Source organism: Limulus polyphemus, unplaced genomic scaffold (genome assembly GCF_000517525.1).
Source record: "Limulus polyphemus unplaced genomic scaffold, Limulus_polyphemus-2.1.2 Scaffold1093, whole genome shotgun sequence".
In the NCBI taxonomy this organism is placed as follows: Eukaryota; Metazoa; Arthropoda; class Merostomata; order Xiphosura; family Limulidae; genus Limulus; species Limulus polyphemus.
The window spans coordinates 293714-313318 of NW_013666703.1; the positions used below are offsets into that span (position 1 = coordinate 293714).

The following is a 19605-nucleotide window of genomic DNA, read 5'->3' on the forward strand; positions in this document are numbered from 1 at the left end:
GTTTTATGAATCAATTAATGGTCTATACTTCTGGTATATGGTTTTATGAATCAATTAATGGTCTTTACTTCTGCTATATGGTGTTATGAATTAGTTAATGATCTCTACTTCTGCTATATGTTGTTATGAATCAATTAATGGTCTATACTTCTGCTATATGGTGTTATGAATCAATTAATGGTCTCCACTTCTACTATATAGTATTATGAATCAATTAATGGTCTCTACATTTTCTATATGGTGTTATGAATCAATCAGTGGTCTTTACTTCTGCTATGTGGTGTTGTGAATTAGTTAATGATCTCCACTTCTGCTATGTGGTGTTTTGAATCAATTAATGGTCTTTACTTCTGCTATGTGGTGTTTTGAATCAATTAATGGTCTTTACTTCTGCTATGTGGTGTTTTGAATCAATCAGTGGTCTCTACTTCTGCTATATGGTGTTATGAATCAATTAATGGTCTTCACTTCTGCTATACGGTATTATGAATCAATCAGTGGTCTTTACTTCTGCTATGTAGTGTTTTGAATCAATTAATGGTCTTTACTTCTGCTACGTGGTGTTTTGAATCAATTAATGGTCTTTACTTCTGCTATGTGGTGTTTTGAATCAATTAATGGTCTTTACTTCTGCTATGTGGTGTTTTGAATCAATTAATGGTATATACTTCTGCTATGTGGTGTTTTGAATCAATTTACTTCTTCTATATGATGTTACTTATATATTTTGAGATCTGTACAAAGAAGTATCAAGAGAAAGTGCAAACGTGTTTCTATAATACATTAAATTAAAATATGTATGAGAACCTTTACCGAATTGTTTATTTGTTACAAGTGCTTGATGACACATTTCTGAAACACAATTTAGAAGGCAATAATATTTTTTTAAAATATTGTTTTAATAACAGAGTTTTCCCCTATCTTAGCATTTCGTTTATGTGTGTTTGTATGTGCAAAAATGTTGATTTTAATTTTGACCTATATTACCACATAGTTTAGTTCTAATACAGTAAAACCATGTTCTTAAGAATTGTAAAACATAGTTATCTTTGTCATATAAATTATAAATTTAAGATACTAGTAGGGTCCAAAGGAATAATTTAAACTCACTGTTTATGTACTTACTGCTCTGCACATGAGAGGATATTACGTAAAATGTGTTTGTTTGGAATTAAGAACAAAGCTACATAATGGGCTATCTGTGCTCTGCCCACCACAGATACTGAAACCCGGTTTCTAGCGTTGTATGTTCAAAGATATACTGCTGTGCCACTGGGGGCCCTAAAAAGTGAAGCCAAATCCTTACCACTACCGTCAGAATTACTTATTTAAAAAAAAAACAAACTTAAAAAAAACAAATAAAATGAAGTTATTTTTCTCACTTAGTTAAAGGTAACTTGAAGATATGAGTTTCTAACATTAATTTTCAAATATCACCATATGTAAAGTAATAATATCAATACATCAAACTATTTGTTTTTTGTTTAGCACAAAGCTGAACAATGAACTATCTCTGGTGTGCCCACCACGGGTATCGAAATCGAAGTTTTAGACCCGTAAGCCTGCAGACTTACCTCTAAGCCACTGGTACAAATAACTTTGAAGGACCTTAATGTGTCACATGGTTATTTTAAATCATTTTATACATTGATAATATTTATAGATTTTTTAATGTAAAGAGATAAATATAACCTAATGAGTAATTATATATATATATAGTGTTAGAATGCTGTTTATTAAAACTGGAAGTGAATTCCCAAAAAGTCATTTTGGTTATGGAAAATAAATATCAATCAAGTTTCAATTATCTCTCTGGAGAGTACGTATTAGCGAAAGCATAGAAATTAGGTTTATATGTAACTAAATCCTAAAGTGATGATACAGGTTATCAATATTATGGTGCTATTTTAGAATCCTATTATAAAATATGGCCATGATCTACAGTGATGCCTTTGGTATCTAAATATCGCAGTATAAGTTCAATATATATAGAATATATAACATGGAAATAATTTTGTACATTTTACAGTCTTAGCACACAACATTAGGTCTCAACACGATCAGCATAAGTTACACAGTGATGCTTATCCAAGTCTCGACATGATCAGCATGATGTTATTTAGAATGTAAAGTAAGATACATTTCGATATTTATTTGGAGCTTATTATGCTCATAAAAATAGCATCTCCAGATAGGTTTTAATTTTAGTTTTTTCTAAACCAAGACAATTCATCTGTTAGGGAGTGAAAGTTGAAAAAAGCATGTTTGCATATTATGCGATATTTAGATAAAGCCAAGTTAAAAATATAAAAGTTGTTTATCAAACTTTCGTCTTATTTATAAAGAAACTTTATGCTGCTTCCAGAGTTGAATATTAACTAGTCTGTTTCGTCTTTGTATTCTTAACAATACAAAAATAATTGTTTCTCTCCAACCTCTTTGAGTTGTGGTCTGATTTTGTATTCCTATCCTATGCAAATAACATGAGAATTGGCATGGTGTAATGGTTAGCGTGGTGGACTGCGGATCAAAAGGTCCAAGGTTCGATCTGCTACATGCTTGACACTTGTCAATAGTTTGTTGTTGTTTGTAATTAAGCACAAAGCTACACAATGAGCTATTTGTGCTCTGCCCACCACGGATATCGAAACCCGGATTCTGGCGTTGTAAGTCCGCAGACATACCGCTGTACCACTGGCGGGCATCAATAGTTTGAGCCGTGGGAATGTCATTTCTCTGACAGTCGGTGCTGCTAACTAGTTGCCCTCCTTCCCCCTCCGCTCTGGCTAGCTATGCCCGGACCCCTTGAGATAACTGTCCTGATTGTTTGGCTGATCTGTCCATAAAGTTAAAGATACCAAATGTCAGTAAGTGACGCTCCTTATTATAGCGCAGTTGCTGAGATTAATTACAAACGTATATATAAAGAGTGAGAGAAAGTGTGAGTATTTTTGGTTACCTGCAAGAGTGAATAGGTAGTGATTAACTGTTCGTAGCTGCGTCGTCCATCCTGAGTATAGAGTAACATAGAGAAAGAGAAGTCTTTGGGAATGAAACGGTGCCCAGCACACGAAGAACGCTATGACAACGGCAACTGAAATATTACCCCAAATAATATTAGCTTCATACCATAAATGTGTTTTATATTTATCAGATAATATTTAATGAAAGCTAATTAATTAAAATTGACATATATTCTAACATTTTTTCCATATGTACATGTATATATATATAGACACACATCATTGGAATTAAAATTAATGTTTCACACTTTTAAACCACTTACACAGAACACTACGATTATTTAGTTTGATATTATCCTTATACATTTCGAGTTTAGTGTTAGATATATAATTGTGATTGTTTTTATACATTCAGGAATATTTGTAATTGATACAAATTTAATTACAACATAATTAACTTAATTATCCTATTTTATTCATTTAAACAAAGAAAAGAGCTGGTCGTGTCTTACTTAACATGCGAACCACTACTCCACGTGATTGTATTTTTGATCTATCTCCTCGGTAGGAGGCGCTTCCTTCGGAAGTATACCTACGGAGATTTTTGGACTGGTGTAACGTCATCGCTATTCTCACATACAGTACAACAATTACTGTCATTGGGACCACAAAGAAAAGAAACGTGGAGCACAACATCAACGTCTCCCAGCTTCTGTCTGGTTTGTTGAAAGGAAAACCACACCAGGCTGACGATTCGAGTGTGATGCCTTTATCATCCGTGAGGTAATTCACGCGGGTAAAGATTCCATAGGGCGTTGCTCCAACGAAAGACAAAACCCATATTATAACAATATTTCGCATCGCTCGGGAAATCTTCGATTTGGTCTGATGACGTATAGGATGACATATTGCTATGTATCGTTCAGTACTAAACGTTACTATAGTCAGAATGGAGGCGTAGGCAGTGGTTTCGGGAACTATAGCACGAAGTTCACAAATCAAACTACCCAGTTCCCAAGGGTACTGTTGCCACATTGTGTACAGCTCTAACGGCATGGCTGAAATGACATAAAAAAATATCTATCAGTCAGTGTAAGATCAGCCAAGCTAAAGTTGATTCTCAGATGTTTTTGAAAATCACCAGGGTGAAAAAAAAACAACAACAAACAAACAGAAATATACCGACATATACAGCGCATCCCATCATCATTACACCTGATTTAATAAAAAAAATATGTTCAAATTAAAAACTATCTTCATTAATTTTATTTCGAAGACCCTCAAAGAATTGGTTCATATACGTTAAGACTAACGGTCTTAAACAACTACAGCATGAATCATGTTCACGTACTCGATTTTACGTAGCTTTTCAGGGGTGAAAGTTCAAAAAGCATTTTAACACTTTATATGGTATTGTCCACTACTCCTGTCTAGGTTAAAATTCGCCCTCAGAAGGTACCAGAATGCTACAGAAGTTACATAATTTTGTGTTTTCTGCGATCAAAAATGTTTACATCCAGTCTTTTTTTTTCTTTTCTTTTTTCTGACCCGTAATGTCAAAGAAAATATATTTCCATAGTAACATGACGATTGTGCATGTGCCTATGACCAGTGCTTTAGTGGGTTGGGGCTCAGGCCGAGCAGTAGCATGATATAATCTAAGGGTATACAAAACCTTAAACTAAAGCGACCAGATGCCATATTCCCCAAATAAACATTGGTATGATTCCTAGTAGTAGATTAAAAGGCGTTCGTTTTAACGTATTTGAGCCATTTGGCGTATTTCAAGTAATTGTATTGAGCATGATATCACTCAGATATTCTGATTTCATTTTCAGTATGCTACAACGTAACATAATATTATCCAAGTTAATGCCTGGCAATGCTACAGCAGTTAATATTGAGTAGTTAACAATGCAACTCTTGTACTGTGTCTGTCCCCTGATGGGTTAGAGATAAGTTTACGAACTTACAATGCTAAAATTCGAGGTTCGATTCCTCGCGGTGTACAGAACACAGATAGCCCAACAACAACTTATTTTGTAGTGGAGAGAGCTACAGACTGTGAAAGTTGATGTGATATCTTACGTGTCCTTGATGACTTTCAATTTCGTACTCTTGTATCTCCTCTCTCTCTCGGCCCCTCAGTGGCACAGCGGTATGTCTGCGGACTTACAACGCTAGAAACCGGGTTTCAATACCCGTGGTGGGCAGAGCACAGATAGTCCATTGTGTAGCTTTGTGCTTAACTTCAAACAAACGATCCTCTCTCTCGGTATTAAAAAAAAAACAATAGGTTTGAACCTGAACAGTAAGTAGAAGCTAACTTCCACGTCACCCAATCTTGCAAACAAATTGAGAGCAGAGTACGTAATATATTTTAATGAGTCAACATCTACTATTGGACTGAAGGATTATGAGAATATTTGTTAAGTGTTCGTTAGTATCTAAACATCACGAAAGGTTCCAATGCAAGCTTAGAATAAAGTGATCAAAACAGTCATTATTTCCTGTCACAACAAACAGACTTGGGCTGTTAAGTGTCAACTTTGCTTCGTTACATAAATCATATTTATGTTTTTTCAGTGTAACTTAGGATTGGCCATGGCATATTGGTTAGCCTGCTCGGTGGGTGCGCTATAAGAGTGACGGTCAGCTTCCACTACTCGATCTGAAAATAGCCCAATAGTTGACGATGGGTGCTGTTGATTAACTGCCTTGCCCTCAGTATATCTCTCTGCTACATAGTTACAATGTTATAAAACGTTACATTTGTAATTCCTAATTGACATTTTGTTTTACAACGCATATTGAATTTGATTAAGTAATTGAAAACCTTTATTCCACGATTCTATTAGTAATACTCGTGGTACAATCCCCTGAAGTTTGTGTGACTGAGGTTTTACTGCCCCCGTAATGTCGTTACCCTGCTATTTTTAGTAATGACAACGTTACTGAATATCTTTAAGAAAATATCTTCCAAGTAAGTGACATGGTACAAAATTTCACATGAGTAAGAACAAAGAATTATATGTGGGGTAATCTCATGACCCCCCTCCCTATCACACACACATACACTTCCACATTAACGGAAGGATTAACGCGTAAAGCCTCCTAGTGTCTAAGCGGGATGTCTTCGGAATTATAACGCTAAAGACATTGTTTCGATACTCGTGGTGACCTAATGTTTAGCTCGAGGGGAGTGATGAAGATAAACGTGAATCATTCATAAAAAGTTTAAAAATCATCAATTACAGAAGTTTATGGTGAATACATGAAACGAGTTCCGTAGAGATAGTGTCATTTCAGTATTTTAATCCTATGCAATATAGAATGTATGTGAAAATATTTTCACCCCCCCCCCCAGTGGTTTAGCAGTATGCTTGGAGGATACTAACGCTAAAACTCTGTTCCATACCTGCGTGGTCACAACACAGATAGCCCCTTCTGTAGCTTTGTGCTTAAACATAAACAAACATCATACATCAAAGACGAACTGCTCAATAGCGTTTGAAATTCTCACAAGATCCGACAATTTCTCAATTTCTTAGATAGGGAAATTAAGAGATCAGTTCTTATAGAAAAGGATAAACCAGTAATGTGTAAATACAATAGACGGCCCCATTTTATTTTAATACGTTTCTCTTAAAACATAACTTAAGTTTTACTCAATCAGTGTGCTTAAATTTATTCAACTTTCTCGTATAGGCTTTCATTTTACTCTGTAAGATATTATTTCTTTATATAACAAGAAACTTGATGTAGCACTGGCTTTTTAATAACAGGAATGAGAAAATACAAGGGAAAAATGCATTTCAAAATTCAACGCTCAGTGTCAGCGTTGGTACGCCCCGTTCCTAAAGTCACTTTTTGGGATCATTGACATCCGGTTTGTTGCTTCAACGGCCCGAAGAAGCATTGAGATTGAAAATAATAATAAAGCAGCTTCTATGGGGGACGCGACACTTGCGATAGGTGACTGAAAATTTACTGTAAATGTGGATACAGCAACTCTTTTAAAAAAATCATTGCCAAAACGCAACATTGAAATAGAAAGAAAATTTATTTTATCTAGCAACGTTTCGAGCAACCACTCTTCATCAGGCTTAATATGAAAATGAAATCAAGCCTGTCGGTGACTGGTATCTTTGAATTTTGGAATGCAGTTATGTATGATCCTGATGAAGGCTAAAGCCGAAACGTTGAGCAATAACAAAACTTTAAACTATTATCTGGAGTTCACCATCGTTTCATTTATTCTGAATTATACTTGTATTAAGTCATCTTGCCGTTACATTTATCAAAATTCCCTTTAGGTTTAAATATTATATATTTTTATATGCTAATATGATTTTGATACAGTTGTACAAAAGTAAATTTATATTCATGAGATATTTTGATAACAAAATCTAAACTTGCATTTAAAAACAGAATCGTAAACCGAATATTTGTGTTCATGTTAACCAGTTATAACGAAACTGTAGAACAAACCTAGACGTTTATTTTAAAAACAGAATCGTAAACCGAATATGTTTGTTCATGTTAAGCAGTTATAAAGAAACTGTAGAACAAACCTAGACGTTTATTTTAAAAACATAATCGTAAACCGAATATGTTTGTTCATGTTAACGAGTTATAAAGAAACTGTAGAACAAACCTAAACGTTTATTTTAAAAACAGAATCGTAAAGCGAATATGTTTGTTCATGTTAAGCAGTTATAAAGAAACTGTAGAACAAACCTTGACGTACATTTTAAAACATGAGTTCTCTGAAGGTGAGAATTAGGGAAGGTAATGAACAACTGATAACCTAGTATAACGGACAACGAGACAACAATGATATTCGATTGAGCATATGCAGCATTCACGGTAAAATGGATTAGTTTTCTTCTTATAAGTGAAGTTTATGGAATAAAAAAAGGAAAGGATTACTAGTGGATTTGTTGGATTATTTTTTGTAACTAATATCCTAATAATTGAATATACATAAATATTATGTACAGGATAAATAAATAATTTTTTTCGCACTCGCATAAACTTTTTCCATGGCTACTCAGTAGACACTGGTAATAGTGAAGGAGTTAGTTTTGGACCACTGCTTAATAATCGTAGGTTAGCAACGAATCACAGCATAGTAAACGTATTTTAGCAACGAACCACAGCATAGTAAACATAGGCTAACAACGGAGAAGTACATAGTAAGCATAGGTTAGCAACGGACTATACATTGTTCTTTTTTTTTTCCAGAAAATCGGTAAAAGTTTTAAGCTATAAAAACATTAGTTGGTAAAGCATGACAGTTAACAGTATTACTCTCACAGCAAGTGACTAGTTATTTGTGCTGAATAAGCCATGACTACATTTGTTATGATGAATTTATCGTATGTCTAAATAAAGTTTAACAATCCCTTGTTTAAATTAGTCCTAATGGTTAACGTACCGAACTTCTGATCCAAAGATTCACGGTCCGCGTTCCGTTTTCTGAAAAAAGAATCCGATCTGCACTTTAGAGACATGAGTGCGTTATTAGTAGTTTGATCAATTACATTAGCCCAAGAGTTGGCGGTGAGCGTTGTTGACTAGCTGCCTTCGTTCTAGTCTATTAATTCAAAATTAGAGACGGCTAGTGCACATAGCCCTTGTGTAGCTTTGCGCGAATAGACGAAGCAAACCAAACGAAACTTAAGGTACTCTGAAATACCAAACTACAATTTAAGCTTAATTACACTGAAAGCCCATAATATATATATATATATGTGTGTGTGTGTCTGTGTGTATGTGTGTCTGTGTGTGTATGTGTCTGTATGTGTTGTGTGTGTGTCTGTATGTCTGTATGTGTGTATGTATGTGTGTGTGTCTGTGTGTATGTGTATGTATGTGTTTGTCTGTGTGTCTGTATGTGTGTGTGTATGTGTGTGTCTGTATGTGTGTGTCTGTATGTGTGTGTGTGTGTCTGTGTGTGTGTATATGTGTGTGTGTCTCTGTGTCTCTGTGTGTGTGTGTGTGTAAGCCACTGAGATTGAACAAACTTTCTTATTAGATAGCAAATAAAAAAGACAAAACTAAACTTCCGCTTCAATCATGTTAATTAATGGATTACTGTGATTCATCCTGTATTTCTTTATAATCTTTTGAAATCCGTTGAGTAAATACCTACATGCCTTTCAACTCGGCTTTTTCCGGCCTTCGGCATTTCCTGAGATTAAACCATAAACATCCATTATTGAAGCCTCATGGAAACAAGACTTGGGAACTAACCAACTCTTCGACATTTTCCCATATTTCTGATGATGGCCAATTACTTACAAACATCAGAAAATAAACTGAAATAATTGAAGAGAGCTATAGCAAAGATATAAGAAAAACTGCAACGTTTTACTGATATAACTCAACATTAATTAAACGAACGGAACCCATTTTCTTCCACATGCAGGCTTTAAGTAAATATATTGTCTGTTGGAGAGCGAAGCAGCATTAGGCTATCTGCTTTGTCCATCCAGGGCAAATCGAACCCCGCATTTTAACGTTATAAGTTCGTAAACTTACCACTGTCCTACTGGAGGACTATGTAGAAAATGTGAATGAAGAAATATACGTTTGAGGAACAATGAGCAAGAGAAGTGGAGTTTAAGTAACAGTCTTCGGCTATTACGATTGAGTACTAGAAATAATTTAGCAGTTTTTTAACTCAAGCTTACTGATGAGCCATCAGGGGGGGGAGAGCGAATGCAAGTAAAATGTTTACCATTTCATGTTCACAGAATGTTTATAATATTATATGTTCGATTACTGCAAGTTCACCCAGTTTTATTAAAATGATTTTATACGGCGACATTAGACTAAAATCATAATATAATGTTTTTTTCTTATTCTGGAATACTGCGCATGACAACGTTTATTGATTAAAAAAAATGCAAACAAGATATTGTAATACATGATGACAACAACTATTTCACTCTTATCAAATAATTACAAATCCGTTATATGGATTTTTGATGAAAACAACTATTTCACTCTTATTAAATAATTACAAATCCATTATATGGATTCTTGATGACAACAACTATTTCACTCTTATTAAATAATTACAAATCCATTATATGGATTCTTGATGACAAAAACTACTTCATTCTTATTAAATAATTACATTATATGGATTCTTATTTAAGGACATAATTTTACATCAAATGTTTCATTCATTTCTGACATAATTTCTCTTATGCAGAAACTGTTAGCTAATAATATAATAAGTATCATATCATTCTGATAATTTGGAACAATATAGATCTACTGAATAGTATAAAGTGTTTTTATTCTTCAGAATTATAAGATAAAGAATACTGAGAAACAAATTCACAGGTTGATAAAATTCGAAAAACACAAAGTAAAAATGGATAAAAATTCGGTAAGTAAAACACATTTTGTGGCTTATCTTCCGACCTAAAGTTGACAAATTATTATTTCTTTCTTTCTGTCAATTTTAGCCAATTTTTTGTGTTTGTGTTACGACCTTTTCGCAATTGTAACAAGAGTGAGTTCCTGAACAAACGATACAGATATTGTTATTTTAAAATTATCCATATAATGATTTGAAAAATATGTTTCTGTCGTGATATGCTGAAATGTCTTACGTTTTCTATCTTCTATAGAAATATGTAAATCACCACAATTTTTGTTTATTTATTTACATGGCGACTACACGTGGTCCAGAAAGTCGTTATCATCCCCTTCTTTTAGTTGCTTTGTTTCTTTGTTATCTTTAGTAGATGACAATGATGTGTAAAGATTTGAGCCAAATGGATTGGCACTGGAACATCCTTTGACGTTGAACAAAAGAAAAACCAACCAATGCTGTCAGGGAACGAAGATCACGAAGTGACGCCGTCCACTGGACAAAGAAAGCTAGTTTACATTCTAGATTCGAACGCGCTTCATTACTTCAGTTTTCTGTTAGGTAATCTACGGGAAAAACTTGCCTTTTCATTGTGATCATTGTGTTTGGAGGCGGTCAATCTCCGGAAATAGAAATCTTATAGACTAAATGCAATCAAGTAGAGGAAACTCCGCCTACTCCTCCCGAGTAGGCACTGTTAAATATTGTTCTTCTTTGTGAAATAAATATGTTGTTTGTTTCTGATAAACTATCCAGACTCTTTAACTGCCGTTATTCGTGAGTTACTTCATCAAGATACTTATTGCGAAACTCAGGGTGACTGAGAATTTCACACTGTATTGTAATTTGATTTGCTAGTATCTGATCTTAACGTAACGTTCCAAATAACTCAATCTCAACGAATCTTTTCCAAGAATGATAACACTACAGCCATTTTTCACTGTCTTTTTCTTGACCACATGCAGGTTTCTCAGGAAAAACTAGAACTTTAGCTACTTATCGTACACATTAATACTTTAGCATTTTGTATTTATTTTAAAATGTTTGTATTTTTTGAGAAGTTGATTAAGCGCTTTGCATCATAAAACAAAAGTTCTTGAGCGGCACAGCAGTAAGTTTGAGGGCTTGTAGCTCTTCAATCCTGGAGTTCGATTCCCCGCGGTGGACATAGCCAGCTAGTAGGCTGACTTAAGATGTACGTTGGCGTCAGAGAAAAATAAATCATAAAGAAAAAAATAATCATTCTGTGCTAAAGATAATGATTAATGAAAAGCTTTCATTTCAGAACTAATCTATATTTCAAGGTCCAAGCTATGGGAATATAAAAAAACAACTTATTCTTGTATCAATGCTTGTATACGAATGAACTTTACGTGAAAAAAAACATTTTGTGTTAGAGTTTTGAAAATAAGAATTCGACTGAAAGGAAATTAAAAACAAACTCGTGTGTGTATAACTCAGTAGATATAATCACATACTAGAGTAAAAATATTAAAAGAATAAAGTATTTTTTTTAAAGTTTCCTAAAGTTAAGCGAATATATATGAAGTAAGTTGAAGGGGTGAAATGTATATCACTGCAGATTGCTATTATAGATTTGTTTTGGCAGCGATTATTAGGACTTAGGAGAGTTTGGAAAGTTGAAAAAGGAAAAACTATTTCTGGCATAATTTAACTATAACTTTACGTAACAGAAAATGATGGACAAGAAAACAGAAATCAGTGCTGAGTCTTTGTTGTTGTTGTTTCACGCACATCTTTAAAATTATTTGACATCATTCCATTTTTACAGTGATCTTAGCAAGATTAAAATATCTCTTTAATAAAAACCTCCAGGATGACAAGTTATCTTTAAAGAAGTGGCAAAAAATGGGGAACAGAGCGAGAGAGATGGAAAATAGCTCTTAAATCACAACTTCCAGAATGGCAAGCTATCTTTAAAGAAGTAGCAAAAAACGGGGAAACAGAGAGAGGTGGAACATTGTACACTTATCGTGACATTTTTAGAAAAATAAACTACTCCCTTAGAATAAATGGTGCAAAATTGGTTATATTAGGGATAGAAGCTTCTCTATGAGGACTTGGTTTAGTTAAATAAAAACAGCGTGCTGTGCCTGAGTATTTAATACTTCGTTGTTTTCTTGAAAGTTAAAGTAGGTTAGTCTACTCTTTGGAAAAAAAAATGTTCAAATCCTGTACATGATTCAAAATACAATCTATGAGTAAGCAAACGATAGAAACAGAAATATCTGAATAGGTTAGTTAGAACAAGTATAAAATCGTTCTATAAATCACATCATAAACACAACTTAAATTTCCCAGCATCTTTAAATTGAATTTACCAATACTAATCTGAACTTACTTGGACGTGATTTTTTAACATTGAAATAAAAATGTTTGATGGTACCTTTAAGTTTAATTTACTAATACCTGAGCTTACATGGAAGTGTTTCGTTTAACCCTGAAATACAAACATTTGACTGCATTTTTAAGTTATATTTACTGATACTAACCTGAACTTACTTAGAAGTGTTTTTCTTAACCCTGGAGTACAACAATTTAGCAGCATCTTTAGGCTCAACTTACCAATATTAACCTGAGCTTACTTGGAACTGTTTTTAATCCTGAATTAAGGAGTTATTCAAAACAAAATCCGTAAATTTAGATGATAAAATTTCATATCATCAGGTCCTGTAGGTTGATTTCTCATTTTTGATTGCTGTATTGTTTAGACTGAAGCCTATGAGTCCAAAACCAGCACAAAGATTAAAACTTATTTTGATACAACGCTGGTTGTTAAATTTGATTTAGTTTGACGAGGTTCGATTGCTTTTTTTCTCGATGTAAAAGTGCTCAAAACATAGATGTTTCAGCGTAGAGAATATCCAAAAGTATTAGAATAAGAGCAATAACAGACAAAAATGATATTTACAAAATGTATTAGTAAACAAACAATGGATGTACTTCAATAACATCTAAATCGCCATTTTCAAGATCTATGGCAACAGCATCTTTTGCTTTCAAAGAAGAATAATCAACAGGAGTTTTCTTCTTTTCTTTACTAGTTTTATTTGAATTATTTCTATTTTTTGAAAACTCTATAATTCGTTCGTCTCGGTAGATATCCCATCGTGGCCACATCCACATAGACTGTCCTTATTTCATTTGAAGCGTCTTTTCACTTTATAGCATATAGTTACAAGTAACAACAGACAGGATGTTTCTATAATGAAGGAAATAGCACAGAAAAAGCAATCTACAATTAGCTAGAAATTAAAAAATATTGATCAAAGGAAAGGTACAAAAAATGGATAGCTTCCCTGTAAACAAAAGTTTATTGATATTTCATCTTCACAGAATGGAAGCCTTAACCCACAGCTCTAGTTTTAGCACATTTTTTGTAACATAGAAACTTTTCCGGATGTTACTAACATCAGGTTTAACACCAATCTGTGCTTCACATACACCAGGTTTATCAGCACTGGATGTTACATGCACCAAGTTTATTTCCAATCTGGACCTTTTTAAGTCGCGACTTAAGGGAGGAAAGACAATTAATGAGTATATCAGATAACTTAATCACTGTAAGAATTAATTATCGTAGTTGAGTTAGATTACGACTTATTATCTAAGATATAAACGGATTAGCATAATTTATTTTGGTTTTGAGTTTCCGTCGAGGACAAGAATCGATTCTCTTTGTTGAATTGGGCTTTAAGTTTCTGTAGAGGAAAATAACTGACTCACACTTTTAGTTAGATTTGATTTTAAGTTTCTGTAGAGGAAAATAACTGACTCACACTTTTAGCAGTTAGATTTGATTTTAAGTTTCTGTAGAGGAAAAGTGTGAGTCAGTTATTTTTTTCCTCTACAGAAACGTAAAATCAAATCTAACTATAACTGACTCACACTTTTAGCTAGATTTGATTTTAAGTTTCTGCCGAGGAAAATAACAGACTCACACTTTTAGTTAGATTTGATTTTACGTTTCTGTAGACTAGCTAAAAGTGTGAGTCAGTTATTTTCCATTTGATTTTAAGTTTCTGCCGGGGAAAATAACTGACTCACACTTTTAGTTAGATTTGATTTTAAGTTTCTGTCGAAGCGTATGGAACATTTTGTTATTTTGGAAATAAAGTTAGAAAAAACGACCTTTACTCTCCATATAATAAAAAATGTCTAAGTCTCTCCAGTATGCACTAAAAAGTCTGAAAAAAACAGAATGTTTTAGTAGTTTTTGCAACTTGCTGTGTTGAGTAGCATATACATCTCAAGTACAAAGTTTTAAAACAATGTGAAAAATTGCTAGAAAAGTAACTTATAACAACATTTCATAATACCTGTTTAGGTTTAGACACCGGTGGTCAATTTGATTAGAGAGATTTATACTTGAATGATAATATTATTGTTTCTTAACGATATTTTTCTATATACTTTCTGATTAATATTTGCACGAAATCATACGTGTAGCCCAAAAGTTTTCCCCAAAATCAATCGCAGTTAAGAACGTAAAATTTATAAATAAAACGTTCAAAGAACTTATTATTATTGACTTTGTTTAACGCATTGTTGGTTTGATTTGTTTCAATAATCTAAATTCAAGAATGTTTGATATTATATTAATATTATCTGAACTTTTTAAACCCATATATCGAAGTTCGATTTATGGTTAATGGTGTTCCAATTTAGATTCAGCTGGATTAGTGAACTTGTAGGATGTAGATAGCTCCTGACGAAGCTGCAATAGCGAAATATTGAGCTAATAAAAAATACGATTTTGTCAAAGAAAATGGGGGTAATCACAAGAATTATTGTACTGAATACATTTGTTTCTGTTACATTTAGGTAGATGACTAAAGATATTGCTAGGTGTTACTATAATTTTTTTTCTAAATTATTGATTCACAACAACAAAAGTTGCAAAGAAAAATTTTAAGACACTTTCTTCAGCGTCCCCTTTGGGCTAGCCATAAGTTTATGGACGTACAACGCTAAACTCTGGTGTTCGATTTCCCGCGCTAAAACAGAAACTAACAAACTTTCTTCGGCAGGATAAAAGTGATGTATGGAAAACATATTGCATACAAAACTGGATATCTTGCATCGCAAATGAGAAACAAATCTTTAATTCAGAACATTTTCAGGGAATGTTGTGTTTCTGCAATACAGATTAAATGTATTGCTTGAAGGAAATAGTTTATATTAATTTTAGGGTGATATAGAATATTTAAAGTTTTTGATTTATTTATATAATACTTGTCAAATAATAGAGTTAAAGTATCACGTTTTAGGCTAAATATAGTAACAATGTAACCTGTAAAAAAAAAAAATCTCTCATCATCATGGAAAGAAGTGCCAAAAACAGCTATATTCCAAACAGCATACCGAGTTTCTCGAAATAAACTGATGAGAATTTTCAATTTCAACACGATCTTGACGATACAATTAATGGAATATAAATTTTGTCACGCATTTGCTAATTCTAACACCTAATCCACATCTTTGTATATATGCAGTTATTATCAGATACGGTATAAAAATGTTATAATATAAAGTTGTACTACCTGAATAGGATGAATATTGGTTTCAGTATTAAGTATCAGTACCTTCTAATCAAACCAAGCTACCTATAAAAATATGTGATCGTGGAAATCACCCAAGTAAATGAGTAAAAATATAGGTTGAACTAGATGTATTCAATATCATAAAACAAAAACTTAAAGTGATTAAAATACACTGGTTTATACCCTCGTTGCTGTTGATATATAAACAGTTAAACATGCTTATATCTGAAAATTAATATCCAATCCTACAACAATTCGTCAAACGAAGAGAAATAAATGAATGTAACATTCATTTTAATATTCTGTCAATTTATAGTTTTATTAAATAAGATGTTTAGAAATTTAACGCATTTACCAAACATTGTTAAATGTTATATTAGCAGAAGTGATGAGAGTGTAAAAGTTGTTCTTTGCAAGCAAACGTGACGTCATTCCGATAATGGAGTAGAGTGGTTATTAGGTGTCATGTGGGCAAGTTACCAGAGGTGTAGCTACGTCTACATGAATCAACCCACACGTTATGCTACGTCTACATAAATCAACTCACACGTTATACACGTGATCAGATACAGCATTTTACAGCATTTCAGTAATTATCTGTTTGGTAATGTCATAATGTTACTGAACACCTTTTAATTGTAGCGTCTAACTCAGTTTATTCATCACTTCATTATTTTTATCTCTTCTTTTGGATACAATGTCTATCTTTTTACACTATATTTAAGTGTCATACCTGCAACAGTACCTATATTATTGTATTACACTAATGTGTCATACCCGCAACAGTACCTATATTATTATACTACACTTAAGTGTCATACCTGCAACAGTACCTATATTACTGTATTACACTAACGTGTCATGCCTGCAACAACAGTACCTATATCATTCTATTACATGTTGTATTTAACATAGAGAACAACGCGTGTATATTTTTAAAAGGAACTGTTGTACTACACTTAATTGTCATGGTTGTAATATTGTCTCTATTGTTATACTACATTTAAGTGTCATGCCTGTAACAGTGTCTGTATTGTTGTATTACACTAACGTGTCATGCCTGTAACAGTGCCTATATTATTGTATTACACTAACGTGTCATGCCTGTAACAGTGTCTGTATTGTTGTATTACACTAACGCGTCATGCCTGTAACAGTACCTATATTATTGTATTACACTAACGTGTCATGCCTGTAACAGTCTGTATTATTGTATTACACTAACGTGTCATGCCTGTAACAGTCCCTATATTAATGTATTACACTAACGTGTCATGCCTGTAACAGTGTCTGTATTGTTGTATTACACTAACGTGTCATGCCTGTAACAGTCCCTATATTAATGTATTACACTAACGTGTCATGCCTGTAACAGTGTCTGTATTGTTGTAATAAACTTTATTTTTCTGCCTAACATCGGTCTGATAGACTACAAAGAAGAAAGCTAGTCAACGTCACCGGATTCATAAACTGGGCACGCTAACTACCAGATCACTCCAGGCCTTTTTAAAATTTACACATGTTTACAAAAATGAGTGTAACAGAAAGAAAAAAAACAAAAGAGTTCCATGTCCGCGTCTGTTTTCAGCGAGTGCGGAGAAAATGTCGTAACTCGTAAGCTGTAGGCGAGGTATTAACTCTCAAGTCATTTTAACACGACGTTATCAGTGGCTCATACGTTTACCCTTTCTTAGATATTCACTTATCAAAAGACGACAACACAGAGACGATCCCTGTAATTTTATCAAAACTGTCAGAAACTTTGCATTTTCACAGCCTATAAAAGAATACAATAGTGGCTTTCCCCACTAAAACTCGAGGCTTTAAACGCTGTATTCTATTGGTGGGCCTTTTTAATAAACAAATTCTTTGCCAAATTGCGGAGTAATTGATTTTAAAGTAGAAAATAAAATCTGTTAAACAACTTTGCTATTACAGTTGAGCAGCGACTCAAAACGCACAAATGACTATACATTTATGCAAATAAACCTTAACTGCAACGTTTAAAATAGATCAATAGATGTAATTAAAGGAAGAATGCATTAGTGGATTAATGCACATATATAAAGCGTATTTTTTTCACATAACTTATAACTAAGTGTAAAACAAAACGTACAATAGACGGATATCAAGAGAAATATATATAAAATTGAGGGTAATGTTTAGTGCATAAATGATAAAATGATTATACAAATATAAAGCAACATCATTACGCAGGCTATTCAATCGTATTCAGAAGATGAAATTTATGAGATAAAATCCTAGAATGTTCGTAGTTTGTTTGATGTCTGGTCTCATTTCCACAGGTTACTATCTAGTCTGTCTAATTTCGATTCATCAACTCACATAGCTGCTAGTATTCATAAACCAACCTGACTTTCAAGTCCTGCAACCATAAATAGACTTGACGCTCACCCAAGAATGTTATAATCAGAGGAACTTTTAACTTCCTATCTAAAAACACGTGTTATATCAGCCGGTGGTTTCTGGCAGACCAGAGGTTAAGTTATCAAGATTGTGCTCGTAGAGAGAATGTAAAAAAAAACAACACAAACACTCAATTATTTAAATATTGTTTTGTTTATTGTTGAGCGAATTTATCATACTATAATAAACACATTTATTACTTATATATGTGCGAAGTACTGTTGGCAATATTTTTATTTAAATGTTTTATTTATCGCATAAGCCACGTGTGTCCCGATTTTGAGAGACTTTTCTCTTTACAAGCTTATGAACAGCTCGATATGACTTTGCAACGAGCTGGCACTACGTTACGACTTATCCAATAGCGATTTGTTAGCAAAGTAAGTGAGTTAGTAGCCCTAAGTTAGAACTCCTCAATTCCTTAATGTCAGATCAATAACTGACTGAGATCCTAATGCTTAAGGGCCAGGCTTTCTTAAGTGTCCAATTTGATGTCGTACTTTACACAAACATATAATAATTTCTAAATTATAGACGATGGACAGAGCTTTCCAAACATATATAATATGTTGAGTTTGTGTTCATGTTTTCCAGCAAACCAAGGAAATAAACAATGGTGAAGTGTTAAAAGTAGCATGTCGGCGGAAGAAAAACCTTAATTTCAAAGTAATAACACAAACATAAAAATTGTAAGTATGACTCAAGCCTTTATTGTGAGTAATTAGTAAACATTTATGGTTTGAAAATTTGTTATTAGCTGATTGTCCCATTACCTTTTTCACATATAAAAATATCCAAAAGAACATGTCGCCGTAATCATGTGTTCTCCTTTACGGTTGTTTATTTTCCAGACAATAATTACAAATTTTTGAGTAAATAAAATTTTAGTCTAAAATCAGTCGGGGAAGTATGTAAGTTGATATGATCATTCCCCAAACATAGGTATCAATAGATATTTTGGGTATGTCCATTTGAAGCTTGCAATGAAATTATTTTTTTAAGCACGTGATCTCCTTTACGCATATATCTAGTGTAGATACCCAAATTATGTCGTTTTGTTATATCATTATACAGAACAACCACGACATACTTGTTGTTATAAATAGCTGAAAGGGTAAGAATAAATTTCATTCTTCAATTAAATATCACTGAATGTGAAATTGCGTGAACTCCTTTACATGTTTGTAGGTTTGTTTGTTTTGAATTTCGCGCAAAACTACACGAGGGCTATCTGCGCTAGCCGTCTTTAATTTAGCAG

The 19605-nt window shown here is 33.2% G+C and overlaps 1 protein-coding gene across 1 annotated transcript in view; it reads right to left on the reverse strand.

The window, feature by feature from the left end:
* LOC106462100 (neuromedin-U receptor 2-like) overlaps window positions 1-19605 on the reverse strand; it is a 38343-nt gene that overhangs the window by 11939 nt on the left and 6799 nt on the right. The window contains exons 2-3 of the mRNA XM_022389239.1: window positions 3476-4021; window positions 2960-3094 (exon numbers count right to left, since the gene is read on the reverse strand). Coding sequence (XP_022244947.1) covers window positions 2960-3094; window positions 3476-4021 — 681 coding nt within the window. The remainder of the gene's footprint in view (window positions 1-2959; window positions 3095-3475; window positions 4022-19605) is intronic.